Source organism: Crotalus tigris, unplaced genomic scaffold (genome assembly GCF_016545835.1).
Source record: "Crotalus tigris isolate CLP2741 ecotype Arizona unplaced genomic scaffold, ASM1654583v1 scf7180000017994.786943, whole genome shotgun sequence".
NCBI lineage: Eukaryota > Metazoa > Chordata > Lepidosauria > Squamata > Viperidae > Crotalus > Crotalus tigris.
In genome coordinates, this window is record NW_024096761.1 from 355,306 (window position 1) to 378,041 (window position 22,736).

The 22,736-nt window shown below is 34.1% G+C and overlaps 1 protein-coding gene across 5 annotated transcripts in view; it reads right to left on the minus strand.

Moving 5' to 3' along the window:
- The window catches only part of LRBA (LPS responsive beige-like anchor protein), a 369,611-nt gene that overhangs the window by 291,339 nt on the left and 55,536 nt on the right, over positions 1-22,736 (minus strand). For all 5 annotated transcript variants that reach the window (XM_039346412.1, XM_039346410.1, XM_039346414.1 and 2 more), the window contains exons 17-22: positions 18,657-18,754; positions 17,104-17,196; positions 16,486-16,594; positions 13,422-13,503; positions 11,142-11,265; positions 10,715-10,907 (exon numbers count right to left, since the gene is read on the minus strand). In XM_039346412.1, coding sequence (XP_039202346.1) covers positions 10,715-10,907; positions 11,142-11,265; positions 13,422-13,503; positions 16,486-16,594; positions 17,104-17,196; positions 18,657-18,754 — 699 coding nt within the window. The remainder of the gene's footprint in view (positions 1-10,714; positions 10,908-11,141; positions 11,266-13,421; positions 13,504-16,485; positions 16,595-17,103; positions 17,197-18,656; positions 18,755-22,736) is intronic.

The window sequence follows — 22,736 nt, forward strand, 5'->3', positions numbered from 1 at the left end:
TTAAGATTCATTTCCCAAAGAGCTAACCTAAGCCCTGTAGAGTTTTTCATCACCTAACTTGGTATCTGCAGCCTTAAATATTCTCTTAGGCAAACAAGTTTCAGGGCAATACGCTTTGACAAGGAAATTCATGGACACCTTCTCATTCAGTAACAGGGTACATATTCTATCCTGAATTTCTGTAAAATTGTATTGTTTAATGGATATATGAAAAAGGAACAAATCACAAGTTAAAACTTGCAGAACATCTTTTCTGTAAAAACCAACATTTTATTAGTAAAAGTACACGTAATATGCACAATTTCATTTTTCTTCAGAATGCTTATAAAATGGACAAAATGGCAAGGTGTTTAGAATTATTTGAGGTTAAAATATGTATGATCTCGAGTCCAGTTTTCCATGAAGAACTCTCAAGGTAGAGGTCAATATTCAAAGCAGATGAAGTGATTGCAAACAACTTATACTCAAACTACTAATCCTTATATCTATTACTTCTATCCTAAATAGCAGTAGCTACAAAATCAGATTTTACATACTGTAAATGTCTTGCTACAGTTGGTTCATCAATATTTGTAGCAACAGATTGTGACAGCTGTCTCTGAGATTGTCTTCTAGCCATTGCTGCTTATTGACTACAGCAGAGTTGAAATGCTGGAAGCCTTAATTGCTTAGTATTTTGGACAGGAATTGTAAGATTGTGAAAATGAGCTGAAAGCAGTACCTCAGAAAACAACTTGGAAGAAGTGCTTCTCTAGGGAGATGATCTTTGCCACTGAATATTGTTCTTTAGAATTCACTATCTCTGCCAACCACATGAAAACACAACTTAAAGAAGAATCGCTGGCTTTCTATATTCAAAGATAGATTGTTACAGTGCTCTCCACAATTCCAAAACACATAAGACAAGTTGATCATTTGATTCTTCAAATATTTTCTAATCCATAAAAATCTTGCCACAATTCATCACTACATACATGAAACTAGCTTGTTTTTAGACTTTAGAAATTATATGGAATATTTGTTAAATTTCTAGCCACCAAGAAGATATTCTGCTACTTATTTAAAAATATAAAATCTGTTCAATAGATCTGGCATCCACTGGAAATGACTTGTATTGCATATTAAGTTTTTATGGAGGAAAGTATATATTTGTTGTTCACATTAATAAATAAGGTAAATGATCCTTATTTTTTTTGTGCCAAGACAATTGGATAGATGTCATCCATTGTTTCACACAAAAAAACATGTTTATTTTGGTCTCATGCTTTAAAATAAAAAGAAAATTAATGGCTTTAATCATTATCAGCATTAGATCCTGGTCCCTAATACCATTCAAACTGAGCATGACATGAATTCCGGTTGCTGTAAACCTGCACTGATAACTTGAAACCTATTATGTTAGCCAAGGGAATTTCACATGTACCCTATCTTTAATTTTATAATTCCCTTTAGGTATTTGCAAATGTGCAACTGATAATTTAGAATTAATTACTAGGTATTGCTTTAAATTAGCAAGCTAAAAGACCATTCATTAATCTTCGCAACCATGTGATACCTAATCTATAGCTATTTGCAACACTTGGAAAGCTCCTCTATGCACAACCAGTTAGGACAGTTTCAAGCTAATAAGTACAAGATTCCCTCTACCATTAATTTTAACTTAATTTGACATTCAAGTTCACTAATTGCTAGACAGAAAGATTAGAATGTACTACAAAAAGGCTATGAATGATATATTTGGCACTAGAATTAGAGTATAAAAATGATGAAAAGTTAGCTGTTTACAATTATTCAATGCATCTTTAGTGTATGTCACATCAAAGATGAGGTCAAGATTCAAGGCAAAAGAAGACTGGGCATACACTTAAGCAAAAGAGCATTAATTTTGGGAAGTTCTTTTGTTTTAATTTTACAAGATTTCCTGGAAATTAACTTGCGTGCTACAAATCTCCATCAATAATACCTATTCATAATTTCAGCAAAAGTTTCTATTTTTTATCTTAATGAGAGCTTTATAGACCTGTTTTTCCACCCTCCTACCAGCAATGCTAACAGCTCAGACCTGGAAACTCTCTACACCATTCAGAAAACAAATCACATTTGACTGTAGGCACCAATACCTGCTGATACCAATCCCAAGGAATCAGTCAAAAAGAAACTGAGGTCCTGTATACACAAAAGCTTGGCACTTTCCCCAGTATAACAAAGCATTTAGCCCCCATACTGGCAATCTATTTATTATACAGATCAAAAGACTGTTTTAAGTCCCAACATTGAATTTAACTGTCCGAACAAAAAGAAGTTATGTTTACCATTATTATTGTAAAATAGTTTAACTGACAAGATTAGTTGCATCATTTTTAAGATGTATACTATGGAAAATGTTTTTCAAGACTATAAAACCTGTCATATCAATCAATTATATTTTTCACAGAAATAATATATTCTATAAACACTGCCAAATAGTGAAATAAAGGCAAACATTTGTATTTTAGTGATAGTGTACTTTCACAATGTATTTCCATCCTGAGTTACACCCTTTAACCTGTAAGTTATGTGTTGATAATATGTATTAAAATCATGGAACAATAGTAATTTTAATTAGTGTTTAAAACTTAGCTCTGAGAGTATATGATACAACAATCTCATAGAGGCTAAGCTGGTCTAAATCTATCAAAGATAAAAGTCCACCTGGCAGCTCTATTTTCAATATTATGTGTAATGTTCCATTTTTTTAAGAACTGGAATAGATTTACTAAAAAAATTACAAACAAATACTATAAGAAGACGCTGGGAGAAATGGGAACATTCAGCCTTGAAAAGGAAACACTGATGGGACAGGATGGGGGACACAGAACTACAGTAACCCTCTTCTATTATATGTTTTTTAATACAAGAAGATAGTAACCCACAGTAAGGACATGGAGAAATAAATTTAAGACAGATGCTAGAGTATTTCAGAGATCTTCCTGGCAACAAAAGCATTAGCTATCAGGAAGTGCTGACGTTTCTCTTCCTTTTCTAGATATCTATATATATATAAGAAGAGATGGCATTCTGACAGATTAGCTTTAATTTGCATTCCTGTTCTTAGAAGAGGATTACACTCAATGCCACAACACTATGATTCTTTCAATGTCTTGAGTGATAATGTCTAATTTCAGTATGCTCATTATATAAAGATAATGCTCAAACTATTTCAATGCAGTTGTTGGGGATTCTAACTTGCACAGAATAGCATAATGGAGAAGAAATATAGTGTACATATGCTTTATTACAAACTATGTGACAACATGTGTTAGGGAAATGGCATTATACAAATGGCATTCAAAGCATGGATTCCCCAAAACTAGCACAAACATGCTTATGTAGGAGAGGGCCTTCAATGAACTTGTAGAATATTAACCAAAAGATATCAAAAAGACCATTACCATTAGCATGGAATGCTGCATGTGGAATGAGTACAACAACTAATTACAACAACCCCAGCCTTGGGATAGCAATGTAAAGTTAGTATCATGAGTGAAAGGAGTTCATATCTCAAACTTTAAGATGATCATACATGGCAGCGTCATATATATGTTAGAGAACAGGGAAGAGTGGAGTCCTATGGCACCCCATAAAACAGAGTTACCAGACTGATTTCTCATCCTCACTACTACAGACTGAATATAGAACAGAACCATTGTATAACAAGGCCTCCAATGTCCAATCCCAGTCCAGAAAAATATATGCTCAATGGTAATGAAAGCTACTGAAAAATCTAAAAAGACCAAAAAAGCTGCCCTGCCCCATCCAAGTCCTGACATATGCCATTCAGGAGAGCAAACAATGCTATCTCAGTCCTGTGTCCGGACCTGAATCCTATCTGAAAGGTTGAGAGGAAAGAGACTTCCTTTCTGCTTCCTTCTGGAGCAGAAAGAAATCCTAAACAAGAGGTGTCTGTCTAAAAACAAAAATCAACATAGGAGCAATGATGGTTTATACAGTTTATACAGACAGAAACACATGTTTCATTGTAATAAAATAAATTTGATTAGATTTCTTTTTCATATTTCTATATTCCATTTTTCATATTTCTATATTCCATATTTCATATTTTATTTTTTTTGTTACTATTTCTTATTTTTTGTGTGTTTTGTATAACATTTCTTCCTTAGAAAGAGTATGCTTATTGGCTTGTGATTCTAATAAAAGGAGGAATATGACTTCTTATATGTTCTTGCAACATATTAGATACAAAAGAAAAAAATGGTGAAAAAAGGGGCACAGTTAATAGCTGATATATCCCATCTACAATGAGGCCAATTATTCTAGTGGAACAAGAAACTGCTAGCTATAGAAGCTATAGCTACATATACACCTAGCATTTTTTGCATACAAATTATGTATTCTATTAATCACTAATGGTAGCTAATCCTTAAGAGAAATCTTCTCTTCTCACTATTCTTAATCAACTCTTTTATTTGTCCACTATACTGATTCTAAATTATGAGAGGGTTTTTGTTTTTTGACAATACCCAAATTGGGTGAATTTTGTGTGGTTTGTTTTTACAAAGAGAGAAAGAAAGTATACATGCAAGCAACTTCCTAAATTATAATGAATACAGTTCATTACAATGAAGGAAAAACTTATTTGATCTCCTGCTGATTTTGTCAAGGACAAGATTGTAGACCTACACAAGGCTGGAATGGGCTACAAGACTATTATCAGTCAGCTTGGTGAGAAGATGACAAGAGTTGGTGCGATTATTCACAAATGGAAGAAACACAAAATAACAGTCAATCTCCCTCAGTCTGAGATTCCATGCAAAATCTCTCCTCGTGGAGTTTCAATGATCATGAGAACGGTGAGGAATCAGCTCAGAATTAAATGGGAGGATCTTGTCAATAATCTCAAGGTCACCAAGAAAACAATTGGTAACACACTACACCATGAAGGACTGAAATACTGCAATGCCTGCAAGGTCCCCCTGCTTAAGAAAGCACATGTACAGGCCTGTCTGAAGTTTGCCAGTGAACATCTGAATGATTCAGAGGAGAACTGGGTGAAAGTGTTGTGGTCATATGACACCAAAATCAAGCAGTTAGAGTGCAGTACTGCAGGCCACTTTAGCTGACTGTGTTCAGCAGGTCAGCGGTTCAAATTTCACCGGCTCAAGGTTGACTCAGCCTTCCATCCTTCCGGGGTAGGTAAAATGAGGACCCAGATTGTTGGGGGCAATGTAAATATATATATATATATATATATATATATATATATATATATATATATATATATATATATATATATTGCTTACTGGTGTACACCGCTTAGAGAGTGCTTGCACTTAAAGCGGTATATAAGTCTCCTAAATAAATAAATAAATTAACTCAACTCATCATGTTTGGAGGAGGAATGCTGCCTATGACCCAAGAACACCATCCCCACTGTCAAACATGGATGTGGAAACATTATACTTTGGGGGTGTTTTTCTGCTAAGGGTACAGGACAACTTCACCATATCAAAGGGATGATAGACGGGGCCATGTACCGTCAAATCTTGGGTGAGAACTTCCTTCCCTCAGCCAGGGCATTGAAAATGGATTGTGGATGGGTATTCCAGCATGGCAGTGACCCAAAACACACAGCCAAGGCAACAAAGGAGTGGCTCAAGAAGCAGCACATTAAGGTCCTGGAGTGGCCTAGCCAGTCTCCAGACCTTAATCCCATAGAAAATCTATGGAGGGAGCTGAAAGTTCGAGCTGCCAAATGTCAGCCTCGAAAATTTAATGACTTGGAGAGGATCTGCAAAGAGGAGTGGGACAAAATCCTCCTGAGATGTGTATAAACCTGATGGTCAACTACAGGCAACGTCTGACCTCTGTGATTGCCAACAAGGGTTTTGTCACCAAGTACTAAGTTATGTTTTGCGAAGGGGTCAAATACTTATTTCACTCATTAAAATGCAAATCAATTTATAACTTTTTTTAATGTGTTTTTCTGGATTATTTTGTCGTTATTCTGTCTTCTCACTGTTAAAATAAACCTACCATTAAAATTATAGACTGATCATTTCTTTGTCAGTGGGCAAATATACAAAATCAGCAGGAGATCAAATAATTTTTTTCCTTACTGTATATTTTAGAAGATTCTATAGCAAGGACAAGTATAGTAGGTCTGCCCATCCACATAAGATGAAATAGCAGATACTACTTGCTATCCAACCAAACAGTTCTATGCTACTCCCTTATCTTCTAAGAGGTTTTAGTGTTTTGTGAACCTGTTTTGAGAATAAGGAGAAGTTTGGCTGCATTACAACAACTCCCTAAAAGTAGCACATTTCCACTTATTTGGGGACTAGTTAAATATACTTGTATTGTTTGATGATTTTATCACCTAGATTGAATATCAGCAAATATTCATAGAAATATTCAAAATGTTTCTTTCTATAATTACAATTATAGGTCAGTAGCTCTCTACATAATATTTTTCTATTGCACAAAATTTATTAAATCTGTATTATTCTTTAATATCCAGCTTAAGCATTTCTTCTAAATTTAAGGCTCTTATTTTGACTTTTTGTACTTTCACAATTCTGATCTTTAATTATACGTCTTATAATTTCTAACCATTCCAATCCAATATAACCTGACATTTTTTCTATACCTTCTATTTTTATCTTTTCTTCTGCTCCTCATTTATGCTTCAAAGTAATTCTCATGAAACAACAGAAATTTCTCAACTTTTTTTTTTATTCTAGACATACATAAAAATATACTCTTATGTTTTCTCTCTTTTTCCCTTAGGTGCATTTAACTAAAGTAATATGGACCTTTTGCAAATTACAGCTCAAGAGTCACTAGGGCGTTTTTAGTGTGCTCTGTTATTTTTTTATTTTTCCGCTTTATATTCTATACTTCTCTTATTCTATTTTGAAATTAATATTGAGTGTTTTACATTTTGACCAATCACTTCATTTTAAACAGCATAATTGAAATATATGACTTGTCAATCCAAAAATATCATTTTGATAATAAAAGCCAATATATGTAAGCAAGAACCTCTGATGCTGTAGAAAGTTTAGGGGGAGTCCTGCAGATATATTGAGGAGTAAATGCATTTTCACCATCAACAGGTCAACCATCTAAGGATATGGGATACCTGTTTAAGTCAAGAGTTATATGTTAATTTTTTCCATTGTCTTTCCAATCATGGCCCGAAGTTTTATTTTTATTTTACAAGAGTATTTTCATGTTTTAAATTCTGAAGGTTTATATGAATTCTAATTCTACTGCTTCTATTCCTCAAGTTATTCCATTGGGATAAGAACATCCCAGGCCTTCAAGGTCTGCCATTTTCAAGCTCTATGGGGCAAATTTACGCATTTCAATATTTAGCCATCCTCCTTTCATGCCTTCAGACTCTTTAATCTTTCCCCATAATTCAATACAACCAACAAATCATTTTTGCTGGTCTTTTTTTTTTCAATTTGTCTGCATCTGCAAGCCTGGGCAAATCAAGTAAATAACTATAATTCAACTTAATTTTATGGACATCAGTTTCACTGAGTGATTATATTTGGCATCTTATTCAATCTTATACTTTGCCAAAACATTAAATAGAAAACTAAAGTTTATCCCTTGTTTTAATTTATTGCATTTGAATTCTCAATTCTTGGGGGCTAAGTAATTTCTAAACATTATGTATCTATAGTCAAAACTTAAAGTTACATGTGATATAAATTAATGTATCAATAAATAACATATTAACATCAATTATTCAAATTGCAACAGAAAAGTAAATATAATTTATTCATTTTGGGATTAAAAATAAATTATCCAGATTACACCCAAAATATATTTTCAAAAAATAAATTCACTTTAAGAAGTTGCAAGGATTTAGCAAAAGTAAGAAGACATAAACAAGCTGAAACTGAAGAAATGTTAGAAGAATTTATCACAATAGGAATATAGCTTCTATCTGGGTTCTTTTGTGGTTAATTCTGCTTAGGACTAATACAGAAACTAGACAATAAAATCAAGTTATTTTACACAGTATATAATGAAAAGAGCAGAAATGAAAGGGAGGAAAGATATAAAAATACTGATTTTTTTTTAAATCAGAGCATTACAACAGGCTTTAGCTATAATAGGATTATGTACACCTTCAAATCCTGAGAGCAAAAGAAACCTAGGTAGTGCAATTATGCCACAAAAGCCATCACTGCTTATAAAGCGTAGTACTGCAGTTGGAAAAGAGGCTACAGTGACAAACGGCTTCCCTGCTACAAAGGTGGCAGGAAATCTATCAAACTGGACAATAAAATTGCAATTGAGTTTCTTTGGCTTTTTATAGCAGCTCCATGTATCTTGATGTGCAGCTCTGCAAGATCTATCCAATTTTGCAACACTAGTTCTTTCCACACAAGCTCTTTACCAAAAATAAAATTATATAGTAGAGTATGAATAGACAGTGGCTGATGCATAAATGAAATAGAGCTAAATTATAAATTAAAGCATACAAAAAAAAATTTAAAAGCAATTACTGTGACTCAGTTTAAGGATTTTTTTTCTTATGAATTTGAATATATTGAAACCCTACAAAAATGCATACTTATTCAAACTAAATTCAGAATTCAGTAACAATTTTAAGAAAGTTTTGAGGATCATTGTCTTCAGAACATTTACAGAGAAATTTAATTAAAACAGGTTATTTTATTACTAACTTTCATATGCTACTCTAGTCCCAATATTCAGAGTGGTATATAAAAAAAAACCAAAGGATGAGAAATAATATGACAGTTTCAACAATATATGTTACAATAGCATTGACCAATTGGGTAGGATAAATCTTAGTTCATGCAGGTGATATGTCATAAGGATAATTAAAGAGAATTAACCTGAATTCAACAGCACATGCCATGTAACTCTTGCATTGTTAAGACAGAAATGGAAAACAATGGCTGATCTAACCCAATTATTAAAAAAAACAAATGTATGTATATGAAAACTGACTGGATTAATGGTTGAGACACCATTTTGCACTATCATAAGTTGACAAGAACAATGAACTCTGGCAATAAACCCCATACAAAAAAAGTTGTCTGATTCTTCGTGTCCTTAAAATGTTCCCATCATCACTTAGCTATCCCACTTTACACCTGACTGGGAGCAAGCTTGGCTGAAAGTGGCATGAAAACAGTATTCTTAACAAAAACTATTTTTTATAATTTTATTGGATTGAAAAATGAAGTGATAAACTTAATATTAATTTAAATAATAGCTTCTCATGTCAGAATATGTAGACTATCAAAATCTATGTAATGCAGAAACTGAAGTGTTGATTCTTATAACTTATATACTTATATACTATGTGATGCACACATACACATATACATATATAATATATAATACATAACACACATGTATGTATATATGTATGTTCTAGTTGGCATCCATTCATATGATAAGATTATTTTATATCAAAACAGTGCAGTCCAAAATTTATAGAATTATTAGCAATGTTAATATTTATCTTCTTACAAATGTCTATCAACTCATAAACAAATATTCATGTTGTAACATTTGCTTATGAGCTGTATGGAAACCTTGAATCAGCATTAAACTGATTTGTGTCTAATACTAATGAATTTAAAACTGAGTAGTCTTATATTAATGATGAAAAAACAGCTATGTAATTAAAATTTATTATGAACAAAGCAGGGGAAAAAGTGCACTAGAAAATAATTATTTTTCCTATAAACTATACACAATTTAAGAAAATTATTAATGTTAATTTCAACCTCTACAATTCAAAAGAATAAAATGCAAATTAAATATTAATCCAGAATTTTAATTATCAAACAGAACTCATAAATACCTTTTAAATACAATCTATGTAAGTAAAATCATAACCTGGAAAGAGAGTATCTGTTGTTTCACTTTATAAATATGATGGTCTCATAAGGCATCGACATCCACATAACTGAAAGAACAATTTTTGTACCTGAACTGTGCCGTCAACACACCAAGTGTCCCATAATTCACGGTATAACCAGGGGGGGAAGTCTCTTCATTTTTCTTACATTGTAAATCCCCATATGGAAATCCACCCAGAGCTGTATTAAAAATGTTTTGGGGAATAGAAGAAGGAACCACGGTGGCAACCATTGAAACTTTACTCTAAAATCTGTTTTTCAGTTGAAAAAAGGTTACCTCCATTAGAGAAAAATTCTCTCCATCACACTTTTATTATAGTTGTAAAAAAATTATACTATTAGTAGTAGGAAAATTGTTTTATTTCTTATTCAAGAAACCTTCTAACAACCTTTCTTCTCTTTGTTTGGATGGAAACAGCTTTCGCTTCAGTTTCATCAGACTGTAGTAATTTGTTGCTCAGCCTCTCCGTGTTAAGAAAAGGGCATCATTGTAACATACAAATAGGCAAGGTGCGCCACCTTGTGTTTCAAATCTATATGGTTCAACTGCACAGGCAATTCATAATAAAACATAGTTTTCTGATCATCAACTTAGCTACTCATACCATTGGTACATGAAATTGCACAAGCATTGCACCACATATTTGTAATTATTGCTTTATGGAATATTGACACCTACCCTTATTTTGTTCTCTCTAGTTAAATTCAGTGAATTTTTTTTTACTAAACCCATCAAATTGCTCTTCAAAGTTCTTTTAAAAAATCAGAATTAGAATTGTTTTTGCATAGCTCACCTTTGAATGTGTAATTGCTAGAGTATCCACCCAAACACGCCAGCCACCCCATTCATACTTGATTGCATGATAAAGTAGTATTCTAAAAATGGCATACACCATTTCTGTTATCTTCTGTTCATCAGAGCTTTGGGGATTAAAATAGCAAAGGGAAAGCATCCATTCCTGCCATACAGAACACTGTAGTAAACTCCTGAAAAATTGCAAACACATATTGAATTCACTTTGAAGAAAGCAGGAAAATGCAACTCAAAGACAACAATAATAGGAATTAATGACATTAATAAACACCTGATACAGCTAGTAATTGATTAAACCATGTGAACAATTTGAGACCAGTTCTTAGTTTAAAAACAATCTAATCCTGCAAGTTGAAGAAACAGCTTTCTAAGCTACATTATTATATATAGATATAAAATGATCTTACCTCCTATTTTCCCTGCTGCTATTAAAAAGCTTAATCATGTCTGATAGGAAGACTCGGTGGACTTCCATGGTTTCTGAGCATGGAGGAGAATTACGCAGCAAAACAGCAATAACTTTCAGAAACTCTGGAAAACATAACAATTTAAAAAATCAACACGAAAATAAGATTTTCATCTCCCTCATTCTAGTTCCTTTTCCTTTTTCCCAAGTTAAACATTATTACATGGTTATATAACAAGAAGCAAAGTATAATTTTTTTGAAATTATTCCTGGAACATTTCCTATAGTGTTTTCATTAACATATAAGGAACGGTTGCTAGAATTGGGTATGTCTAGTTTAATGAAGAGAAGGACAAGGGGGGACATGATAGCAGTATTCCAATATCTCAGGGGCTGCCATAAAGAAGAGGGAATTAAGCTATTTTCCAAAGCACCTGAAGGCAGGACAAGAAGCAATGGGTGGAAACTAATCAAGGAGAGAAGCAACCTAGAACTAAGGAGAAACTTCCTGACAGTGAGAACAATTAATCAGTGGAACAGCTTGCCTCCAGAAGCAGTAAATGCTCCAACACTGGAAGTTTTTAAGAAGAGACTGGACAGCCATTTGTCCGAAATGGTGTAGGGTTTCCTGCCCGAGCAGGGGGTTGGACTAGATGACCTCCAAGGTCCCTTCCAACTTTACTACTACTACTACTATTATTATTATTATGGTTAAATACATCCTTGTATCCTTTTTCCTTGTATCTTTATTCTGGTTTGGCATCATGCATCTTAAAATTCAATTTAACCATATAGCAACCTGAAAACACTCAATATTTTTATTAATTGTTTCCTGGGCCTAAGTGACAAGAGAAATCTTATTGGTGAGTTTCCCAAGGGCATCTGAGAATGTTTACTAAGAGACAGAAATCAGTTAAGCTGGATAGTATATATTTATAGAGGGATAATTATTGCATCTTCAAATATACTTTTATAGCAGAACATATTTTCAATTAAGACAGAATGTTACTAAATTCAGACCAAAACCTTATGCTGTACAGATAGTCCTTGACTTATGACCATAATTGAGCCCAAAATTTATATTAGGGCAAGACAATTGTTAAGTGAGTTTTCCCCCTTTTTACGATCTTTCTTGCCACAATTGTTAAGTAAATCATTGCAGTTGTTAAATTAGTAACGTGACTGTTAAGTGAATCTGGCTTTCTCATTGACTTTGCTTATCCGAAGGTCGCAAAAAGTGATCACATGATCCCAGGACACTGCAACCATCATAAATATGAGTCAGTTGCCAAGTATTTCAATTTTGATCACATGACCATGGAGATGTTGTAACAGTCATAAATGTGAAAACAGTCATACGTCATGTTTTTCAGTATAGCTGTAAAATTCAAATGGTCACTAAATGAACTATTGTAAGATAGTATGGCTGCTTTCCTCAGAAAAAGAGAAAAGAAACAGTTCCTTAAAAGAGCTGTAAACATGATCATGTCCATAGCTGCTCCAAAGCACTTTCTGGGATTAAAACCCAAAATAATAAACAATTCTAGATTTACTATTTTCTGCTATAGCAATCCTATTCAGATGTTTAATTGAAAAAGGTAATAGGTAAAACAATAATAAATATTTAAGGCTTCCCAATATAGAACAACAATAATGAAAGACTGCTAGGCTGGAATCATATTCACCTAAACCCTGTTGCGAATTTCCTTACAAATAAGAAGCCCTATAAGACATGTTTCTAGACTGCTAAAATATTATAAATGAATCTGAATGAACATGCTTAAAGGCCTATTGCAGGGTTACAGCTACACAAAGCTGCTGATTATGGGGCTTCTGTATATCGCCTTATTCCTCTGTATATAACCTTTTTACCTCTCATTTGTACATGTTAACAGCTCTCATATTAATAAAAAATGTTAATTAACCAACCATTCCACTGAAGAGCTTTCAAGTATCTGAGAAACTGAAGCATCAGGCCAGCACTGATACAGTTAATTTAGAATGGAAATTAATAATGAATTTAATTTCCAGTGAAGTCGTACCAACTTAGGTAGTCAGATTTATGCTAAAATTGAAATTGTTACTGAAGTCCTTTTCCTAAAAAAAAACCCTTTAAAAATACTTCAAGTAACAACACTTCCCAAAGTAGCAAATGTTAGATTATGAAAGCAAACATAAATACAAGAAATATACTTCCTAATACATTTTTCTCTTTTTGAAACACATAAAGCACAATTTACAGGCTCTCTATAGTTTATCTGAAAGAAATACAGATGCTTACGGGGATTTTGTATTTTCACTGTTGAATCTGGGTCAGGATGCTGTTTATGCATCACTTGTGTACAAATCTGCTCAATAAGTATCTGATTAAAAAGGGAAAAAAAGAACGTATTAAGAAAAATCTAATATTGAAATAATTTCAAACTGTTCAATTAAAAACAGACAAATTCCGATCTTTAAAATAATTATATCAATAAGTAAAATTAACTTTAGGTGGCAAGCAGCAAAATGACTTATTTCTTAGTAAATTAAATGCTTTGTTATAATATTTTTCCTTGCTCAGATAACATTATTTACCTCAGGCTGGTGACAAAATTCAAATGATATGCTACTCAATAGAAAAACAAGAAAAACATTAAGAACTCTATGAAAGTCTATTTTAAATACAGTCTGTTCATGGAAATAAATAAAAAGTATATTAAAACAATACAAAGCTTATAGTTGGACCATTCTGGCACACCAAACAAAACATATTGTTTGTTTATAATAAACAGTAACATTTATTTATTTATTTATAATCCTTTATCTCTGACAAAAGAGGGTCAGAGCTACAAAATCAATTCTATGGACAAAAAGTGGGATAGAAATTGAAAGAAATCAATTATTTTAAGGCTTCTGTGGAGCTTTGGCTATGTGACATTCCATAACATTCCATAACATTTTAATGAACTGGTTAGAACAGCCTCCAGATGGATTGAAAAAGAAATATGAGGCCCTCAAATTGTCCATTCCTATCTTAACTGAAGAATTTTTCGGTGGTGCACTCTAAGATTCTATACTTGTTAGTTAGTTGCCATAATAAAAACTTTTTATATATTATTATTATTCTGCATACACACACAAACACACACACACAAAGATTCAACATGCTTAATACTCCTCCTTCATATATATATATATATATATATATGGTTAATAATGCTAAAAATATGAACCCTGGGAGTATTCATATCAAGAAATAAAATGAACACCAAGGTAGTAAAACTATAAAAGTTTAATTAAAAAGCGCCAAGCTTTCGCCGTCCCTGCCGGCATCATCAGGGCTAGAGCGCCAGAAAGTGTGAGAGTTTTTTTATAGGCAAGTCAGAGTCTACGCCCGGCTCCTCGATCTCGTCACCGGGCCTAATTGATTCAACTGCGCTTGATTGGTTTGCTTCCTCCTATTCCTCTTAGTTACGTGTGTGTTGTCATCTCTCCTCCTTTCTTTCGATTCCGGGATGGGATAACTCCCCCTACCGTTCAAATTATCTCTGTTCCTCAACCCATCCTCCCCATCAGGTTTGAGTGGTAATGTACACCTCCCCTTCCTTTCCCAATCATCCTCCGCTTGGCTGTTCTTTTTGCGATAGCCTTCTCTTTTAACTTTAGTACTTTCTCCTCCCATCCAACTGTCATCTGGACAATCCTGTAAGTCACTCTGAGTTGGTTGCGATATGCTGGTGATCTGGGATAGGTTGATGGGTTGTTTGTCTACTGGGGGGGCGGTCCCCTGACTGTAATTACATTCAGTCGTCTTACTCCTCCTCCCCCTTTCCTGAGCCTCCTGTGTTCCTTTCGCACGCGTTATAATTCGGAGGCTCGGTCTGGGGGAGGTAGTAGAATTACGATCTTCTCGAGTGCCGCCGTGCTTCTCTTTCGCTCTCCTCTCCCTTCTAACATCGTTCGTGCCCATGTGCGTATCGTGGGGTCTTCGGAGTCTATGGGTAGAAGGCGCAACAGTTCGGTCTCGTAAATGCCACCTTCTTGCTCATTTTCCCATCCCAATTCAGCCGTCTCAGCTGAGTGGAGGGGTCGTCTCCTCCTCTCCAGATCGGTTGCCTCGCTTCTTTCCAGGCGCAGGCAGGCTGCCAGATTCATTCTGCTGTTCCTTTGGATCCGTGCTGGTGTTGTAAGAGTGGTAGGAATGCTCCATAATTGCTCTTCCTCATCTGGCTTACACCGAGCCAGTTGGGGGGTTGGCATATTCCCCTTGATATTATCAGGGTTGTTATTAGGTCATCGGTAATGGGGCAGCTGGTTGGTCGCACTCCACGATCTTAACGCCATATATGCTGGACACAGGTCAACGTGCCGATTAATAGAGCTGTTATTAGAGAGCCACGCCTCCCTAAGTAGGCGGCCTCCCTTGGTATTGTCACTTGCCAGCACGCTAACTTCACTGAAATTGAATCTATGGCCCAATTCTGCCATGTGAGCCCATATCTGGGAATATTGGTCCCCCCTTCTTACTGCCAATTTATGCTCGTGGACCCTGGTCTTTACCCGTTTGGCAGTCTCCCCAACATAGTTACATGGGCAGTCCATACAATCAATCTTGTATATGACTGCCGATCTTTCCATGCTGGGGAGCGGGTCCTTGGGGCGCATAATGGCTGCTCGTAGCGTTTGGCTTGGTTTGTGCACTACTTGTATGTTGTATGGTGCCAAGATTCTCGCTGTATATATATATATCCCCTTAGTAGTATTATATCTCCTTAATAGTATTAAAAACACGAATCCCGGGTATACACATAATGTGAAGTAAAATAAGGTGATCACCAGGATAAAATGATAAGCATAAATTTTTAATATACAAAACCAAGCTTTCATCGGCCACACTACCGACATCGTCAGGGTATAAAATGCTGGATCCGGGAGTCCGTTTTTATGTGGCTGGCTGCCTCTGCGCTTTGAGCCCAGATTGGGTCATAGGCGGACGGACCTTATTTTACTTCACACACAGGCGGATGGACCTTATATTACTACACACACACACACACACACACACACACACACACACACATACATATCAACACATCATATCATACAATTCTAAAATTTATTTTCATAATACTGAAAGATCTGTTTGACTATTGAAGTATTATTTTAATTAAATTAATTTTTTATTATTAAAATTAAGTACTGAATTATTAATTTTGCCTTTTTAACTAAAGCATATGTTTGTAACATTTATGTTTGTTAACTAGTATTTCTCTGAAATAGAAACAAAAAAAATCCAAATTTTATCACCTGGAACATACCAGTATAAATTATATCATCTCAGCTATATATTTTAAGTCTTTTACCTCAAAAAGTACATTGTAGGTAGTCATAGAAATTAAGTTTGTTTGAAGCGTAAGCCTCTCAGTCAGAAGAGAAAACAGTCCATGTCCAAGCATAATTTCTGCTTTCCTCCTAAAATTATATGGAAAATTAAATAATAAGTAACTTGTTGTGCTCATCTATAAACAGAAATTCAATATTATACTGTATTTTCTGGAGTATAAGATGACTTTCTAAAGCCTGAAAATCTTCTCAAAAGTTGGGGGTCGTCTTGTACGCCCAGTTGTCTTATACGCCAAAATATACGGTATATAGTCAAATAATCAAGTCTTTATAAATTGTGGTCACACAATCATGATTTGCCACCTTCCTAGCCAGATTCTGACAAGCAAAGTGAATTGGGAAAGCGGGATTCACTTAACAACAGAGTGATTCCTTTAACACCATGTGATTCATTTAACAACCATTGTAAATGGTCATAAAATTTGGTCCAGTCATGTGATGACTTGCTTAATGATTGCATTCTCCAGTCCCAAAAGTGGTTGTACATTGAGGACTACTTATAGAAAATAATCCAAAAAAATAATATTTAAGGGGTTAGATGTTTTTATGGTTTACTATTGTTTCCATCTAATACTTACTTGGGTGCCAGATGCTTTAAAAAGTAGCCCATCACCTTCAGTGCTTGTACTCTGATCCCTTCACTTTTGGAAGCAAGAAGCTTGTAGATAACACTAAACAAAAGATTTTTTAAAAGTCATAGAGTAAAAATGGCTAAAATAATTTACATAGGCAACAATCAAGCTACGCCTGCAGAATAATACTTATTGTATATAGTGATAGCTAAAACAATCCTGTGTATTACTGAGATATTTGTCCCATTGAATCAAAATGGAGAAAAAATATTCATGATTAACTGAAATCCTACTCCTATTAATAGAAAAGAGAATTTATATAACAAAGGGTCACAAACACGAAAGACAGGAAGTTATTAGTTCAAAATGACAAATGCAAATTATCAAGGAAGTGTGCAGCAGCTGTCCAGATGAAGTCGGAGACACTGACAGAAACTTTCAGTCTTTTATATAAATATAAATGTATTTATTATTTAAATTTACAGCAGTCTTTGTCATCATCCAGAAAAGGAAGAACATAAGATAGCCAGGAACACAGGAACATCATGAGGTACATCTAAAACAAGATACAGAACACACAGAAGAAAAAAAGGAGGGAAAAAAGGGAACTCCCCCTTTATACTTATAGCAACCAATCATAATGCAGATTGCATCATGCATGAGTCAGCACGCTATAATGAATCAACTACAATTGTATGTTCTGACCTATTGTTCACTTTACTGTTCTAGCTACTAAATTCAATATCCTAACACAAATATTCAATGAAAATAATAGAAAATATTTTTAAAAACATAGTTTTTGAAATATATAGAGAACACAAACTGAAGACCATATATTTGCAGCCTTTTTCTATCTCTTTGCCCAGTTTACAATGTTAGATAAATATTTATTAATGTGTCTATATTCCAAGTGATGGATTGAATATATCAGTCTCTTTGAGAGAAAATTATGTTAACTATAACATTTGACATATGTCCCTTGCTGGTCATATATGACAGCATCCAGAAAAGTGAGGGGGGAAAGTACAGGTAGTCCTCCATTTACAACCATAATTGAGCCTACAATTTCAGTTGTAGGTCATGACAATTGTAAACTATGTCACCATGTCCGATTTTTATGATCTTTTTTCATTTCAAACAATAAAGGTATTAGCAACCAGTAACAAAGCTCTCTATTTCTCAGTAAATACACACTAGATAGATAGATAGATAGATAGATAGATAGATAGATAGATAGATAGATAGATAGATAAGATAGATAGATAGATTAGATTAGATAGATAGATAGATAGATAGATAGATAGATAGATAGATAGATAGATAGATAGATAGAATGAGAGAGGGAGGGAGGGAGGGAGAGAGAGAGAGAGAGAGAGATAATACATAGATAGAATTATTGTTTCAAACTACATTCTTGAATATGAATTCACAAAAGATCTGTAACTAGATGTTTTATACAAAGTAACCCCCATATTAATATGTAACAAAAGACATTTATCTGACAAGACATCCAAAAATTCAACTGATTATTGTTATTTCTACTGAAATTTAGTTCTTACCGCAATCCATTCCTCTGATCAAAAGCAGGAATCATAGAACTGGGGTGCTCAGACATGAGAGCAACAAGCAATTGCAAAACATCCATTAAATTTTCATCCTAAGTATAAAGAAACTCATGTTAAAGCTGATACTGCAATTCAAACTTTGCAGATTTTATCAATTCGTGAATTACACTATATTTCTCCTGTCATTATAGACAAAAACAAACAAAAGAGTGTTTCACATATAGTGTTTTCTTCATTGATGGCCATAGTAATAAGCACTTGTTAAAATTTAGGATTAGACAAAATGGAAGATGCTAGAGACACGTTCTTGATATTTTCAGTCTTACCAGGACTGACAGAATGGGCATGTTCCAAGCTATTTTCGTGAAGCAGTGTCATCTAGTGGGAACCAGAAAGAGGTGCTTTCTCTGACGTAGAGCTTGCCCAATTGCTTGTTTTATTCTTCCCAAAACTGAGTAAGTCCCAAAACGTTTGGCCTTTCAAAAACTTTAAAATCTTTGCTATTCCCTCGGGTATTGGGTCAAGAGAACAGATAAGCTCAGCTGTAAGGCTAATATGACTGTGAGATGAAAATTTTGAGAACTTGTGTACATTATGGACAAAATTGGGAATGGGATTTCAGTTGTAAATTGCAGTCATAAGTTGAGGCACCACGTGACCATACTCAATTGTACAACCAGCAATTAAGCAAATCAACCTTGTTCTTAAGTGAATCATATGGTCATGTGAATCAGCTTTTATCCAATGGGTGGCTTTGCCAGTTTCTGGCAAAAACATTACAAAATATGGTCACATGACTGTGGGATGCTGCATCCAGTCACAAATGCAAACCAACTGCCAAGCACCCAAAATGTAATTGTGTGATTGCAGGGATGGTACAGCAGTCATAACTTCTAAGATGTCATAAGTTCTAAGATAAGTCATAATTTTTTGAATCCATTATAACTGGTTGCTAAGTGAAAGGTCATAAGTCAAGGACTGCTTGTAATTTTGGTATTTATTTTTCTAACTTTCTGAGTTTTATCGTTATAACTGTAATTTATTCTTAGCCATCCAGAATCATCAAAGCAAGATGGGTGACTGCATTAGTTTTTAATAAATAAAAAATGCAGCTTCGCAGTATTGTATTCATGTAATGATATTCATAGGAAACATGTAAAGAATACTTATAAAATCTCATGATGACAGTTATAAAAGCCAAAGGAAGCAGTAGTAAGGAAAAATTGACTGTCTAAAATAAAAAAAAAAACACAAATCTTAACTCAGATCTATATAAACATACCTAAGGAACTCAAAGTTATCCCTACTCCCAATACTAAAAAAAAATGAATATATAAAAGCAGGCCATCTAAAGAACCAAGGATATAGATCTATTTGCCCATGAAAGTTTTGATATATTCATGCTATAAATCAAAAAGTGTCACAAGTAAAGAAATACTCAGAAGCAACTTAGTATGGCAGGGAAACTGTTATTCAAATAACAGTTTTTGTTGCTTTTTATTTTAGACTCCTAATGCCAAAACCGATTAGCACGTGTCCTGTCATACAAAAAACATAAAACAATGTGTTGCTAAACTGTTTCAGACTTTAATCCTAAACTAGGAATTGCAATACAAAAAAATCACATATTTTTATAAAATAAAATAGTAACTATGTTATAAAATGCATAAATACTGTAGTCCAGAAATACTTTAAGAAATCGACAAAAACAAAGCTGCTTAAAGTACTAAATAAAACTCCATATTTAATATAAGCAGACTGTGAAAATAAGAATGTATAGTGAATGAAAAGCCTATGGCCCCCTTACCTGTTCTCCTTTAAGGCCCCACCCCATGGAATTGATTGACCTGGACTTTTAAAAGTACTGGACTCTGGAACTAGTTATGGTGGCATTGAAGAGGAAAAGTGGAAGAGAAGAAAAAGGAAAGGAGAAAGGAGAAAAGACAGAAGAAAGACCTGAAGTCTCACAAGAAAGATAACCAGAGGACATTAGAAACTGAGATTGGATAAGGAAGCATTGGGGATGGGAAAGAAAGTAGGAAGAATTCTTGTAAATGGCCAACCAACTGGCAAAGACTGAGCAGACTGGGAATATGAGATCAAGTGCAGCATAAATATGTAGGCATCATTACATTTCAGACTCTGGCAAGCAGTCCGAGCAGAGCTCAGGCACCTGCAAGCCCAGCAGAAGCAAATAAAAAAAAAAACAGTCCAGGCCCCAACCACCTCCTTGTTGAAAGCCCAGAATGGCTGCTGCCGCAGCATTTAAAAAACAACTGAGCCAAGTAATGTCAACCTAGCAGCCAGTCATTTGAAAGTAACTATAAGACAAAGTAGGTCGGGTCTAAAAGTTTAAGAATCAAACACAAAAGGGTTAAATCAAGAAGCATAAATTAAAATGAAAGCACAGAAATAACAACTATAGCACCTGCAGAATTATAGACTGTGATTCAAGAGAGAACATGGGACCAGTTTGGTATTGTAGTCAAAAGGTTGGCCTAGAAGTCTGGCTGGGTGACATTGGGCCAGTCACTCTCCCTGACACCAACCCACCTCATAGGGTTGTTGTGGTGATGAAAATAGGAAGTAAGAAGATTACATATGTTTGCTACCTTAATTTGACTTTATACACATACACTACATGCAGAATAATATAAAATATAATAGTAGTAGTAGTAGTAACAACAACAATAATAGAAATTACATAAAATATTAATGTTGGCATTTCCAGGTTAGTATCTGTTTTACATTAATTATAATTTTACATGCAATCTGCCATATTTTAGCATGTTTTCCATAGGTATGGTGGCTGTATTTGGGCTTGCTTTAGTTGTTAATAGAGATTGCCTGTTAAATTGTGAATCACATACACTGATTGGAATTTTTGTAATTACTTGATTTGTTCTGCTCCTTGTTTAAGGGTTTGCCCCTTAAACAAGGAGCAGAACAACCATAATTGTTCATAGCATAGTCAGCCAAATGTTTAGACTTGACTTGGCATTTTTATCCACCCACTCCCTTCCAAGAGCAGCTATTGATGTTTGATGGTATTAAATGCCTCATTGCAGAATGTAAGCTGTTCTGAGTAAAGCTGCCTTTTGCAATTGACTATGATTTTGTTAATGGCAATGCTGTTCAAGTGGTTCTCCAGATGTTTTGGAATTGCACCCAAGGCCCTTATCACTATAGGTACTATTTTTGTTTTCTTTTGCCACAGTCTTTCTATTTCTATTTGCAGATCTTTATATTTTGTGATTTTTCTACTATAGTTCTTCCTTTTCTCCTCTGCTATCTTCAAGTACTGCAGTATACATTATCGAGATTTTTTTTGTCTTATTGACAGTTAAGTCTGCAGTATTATGCAGCAAGTGCTTGTATTATTGTAGATAAAATAAAATAAAATAAATAAATTCTATTTAGTTTTTAGATGCTCCAGGATATCTCCATCAGTGTTCTGAAGAGAAAACTTTATTTCTAAGTGCCAGAATTAATGCACATAGAACTCAAAGGGAGGGGGGGAGCTACTTAAGATGTAAAATTACTTAGTCTACTTGTTTTAATGCCCTGAAAGCAAATTAGTTTATTTATATTTATATCCTACTTTCTAAATGTTTCATATTACATCTTGTATATCAAACTCTTCCTGAAACCAAAACATGAAGTTTTCGATAATTACAATAGTAACTTCTAATTACTGCTTTATAGTATATACTTGAAGATAAACCAAGAGTTTTAGGTGGCAAGGGTCACCTTCAAAATTGCTTTTAGCTTATCCATGAATGGGCTTTTCAAGAAGTATATGTAGCAATACTTTTTAAAAATATCCATACTGCTGGTGCATAATCATGGATAAACCCATCCATAAATAAGCAGACCCTCAATTTTAACCAAAATATAATGAAAAAAGGGCCACTCATGAATAAGTAAATTGTGTAAATTTAAAACAAACAAACATTTTAAGGGCTTGGCTTATTGCAGGTAGCACATTTTTCACATATATCTAGATATACTTTATTTAAAACGCTATTATTATTTTTTTGTTTTTTCATGAAAAAAATCTTTTGTGGATACAGC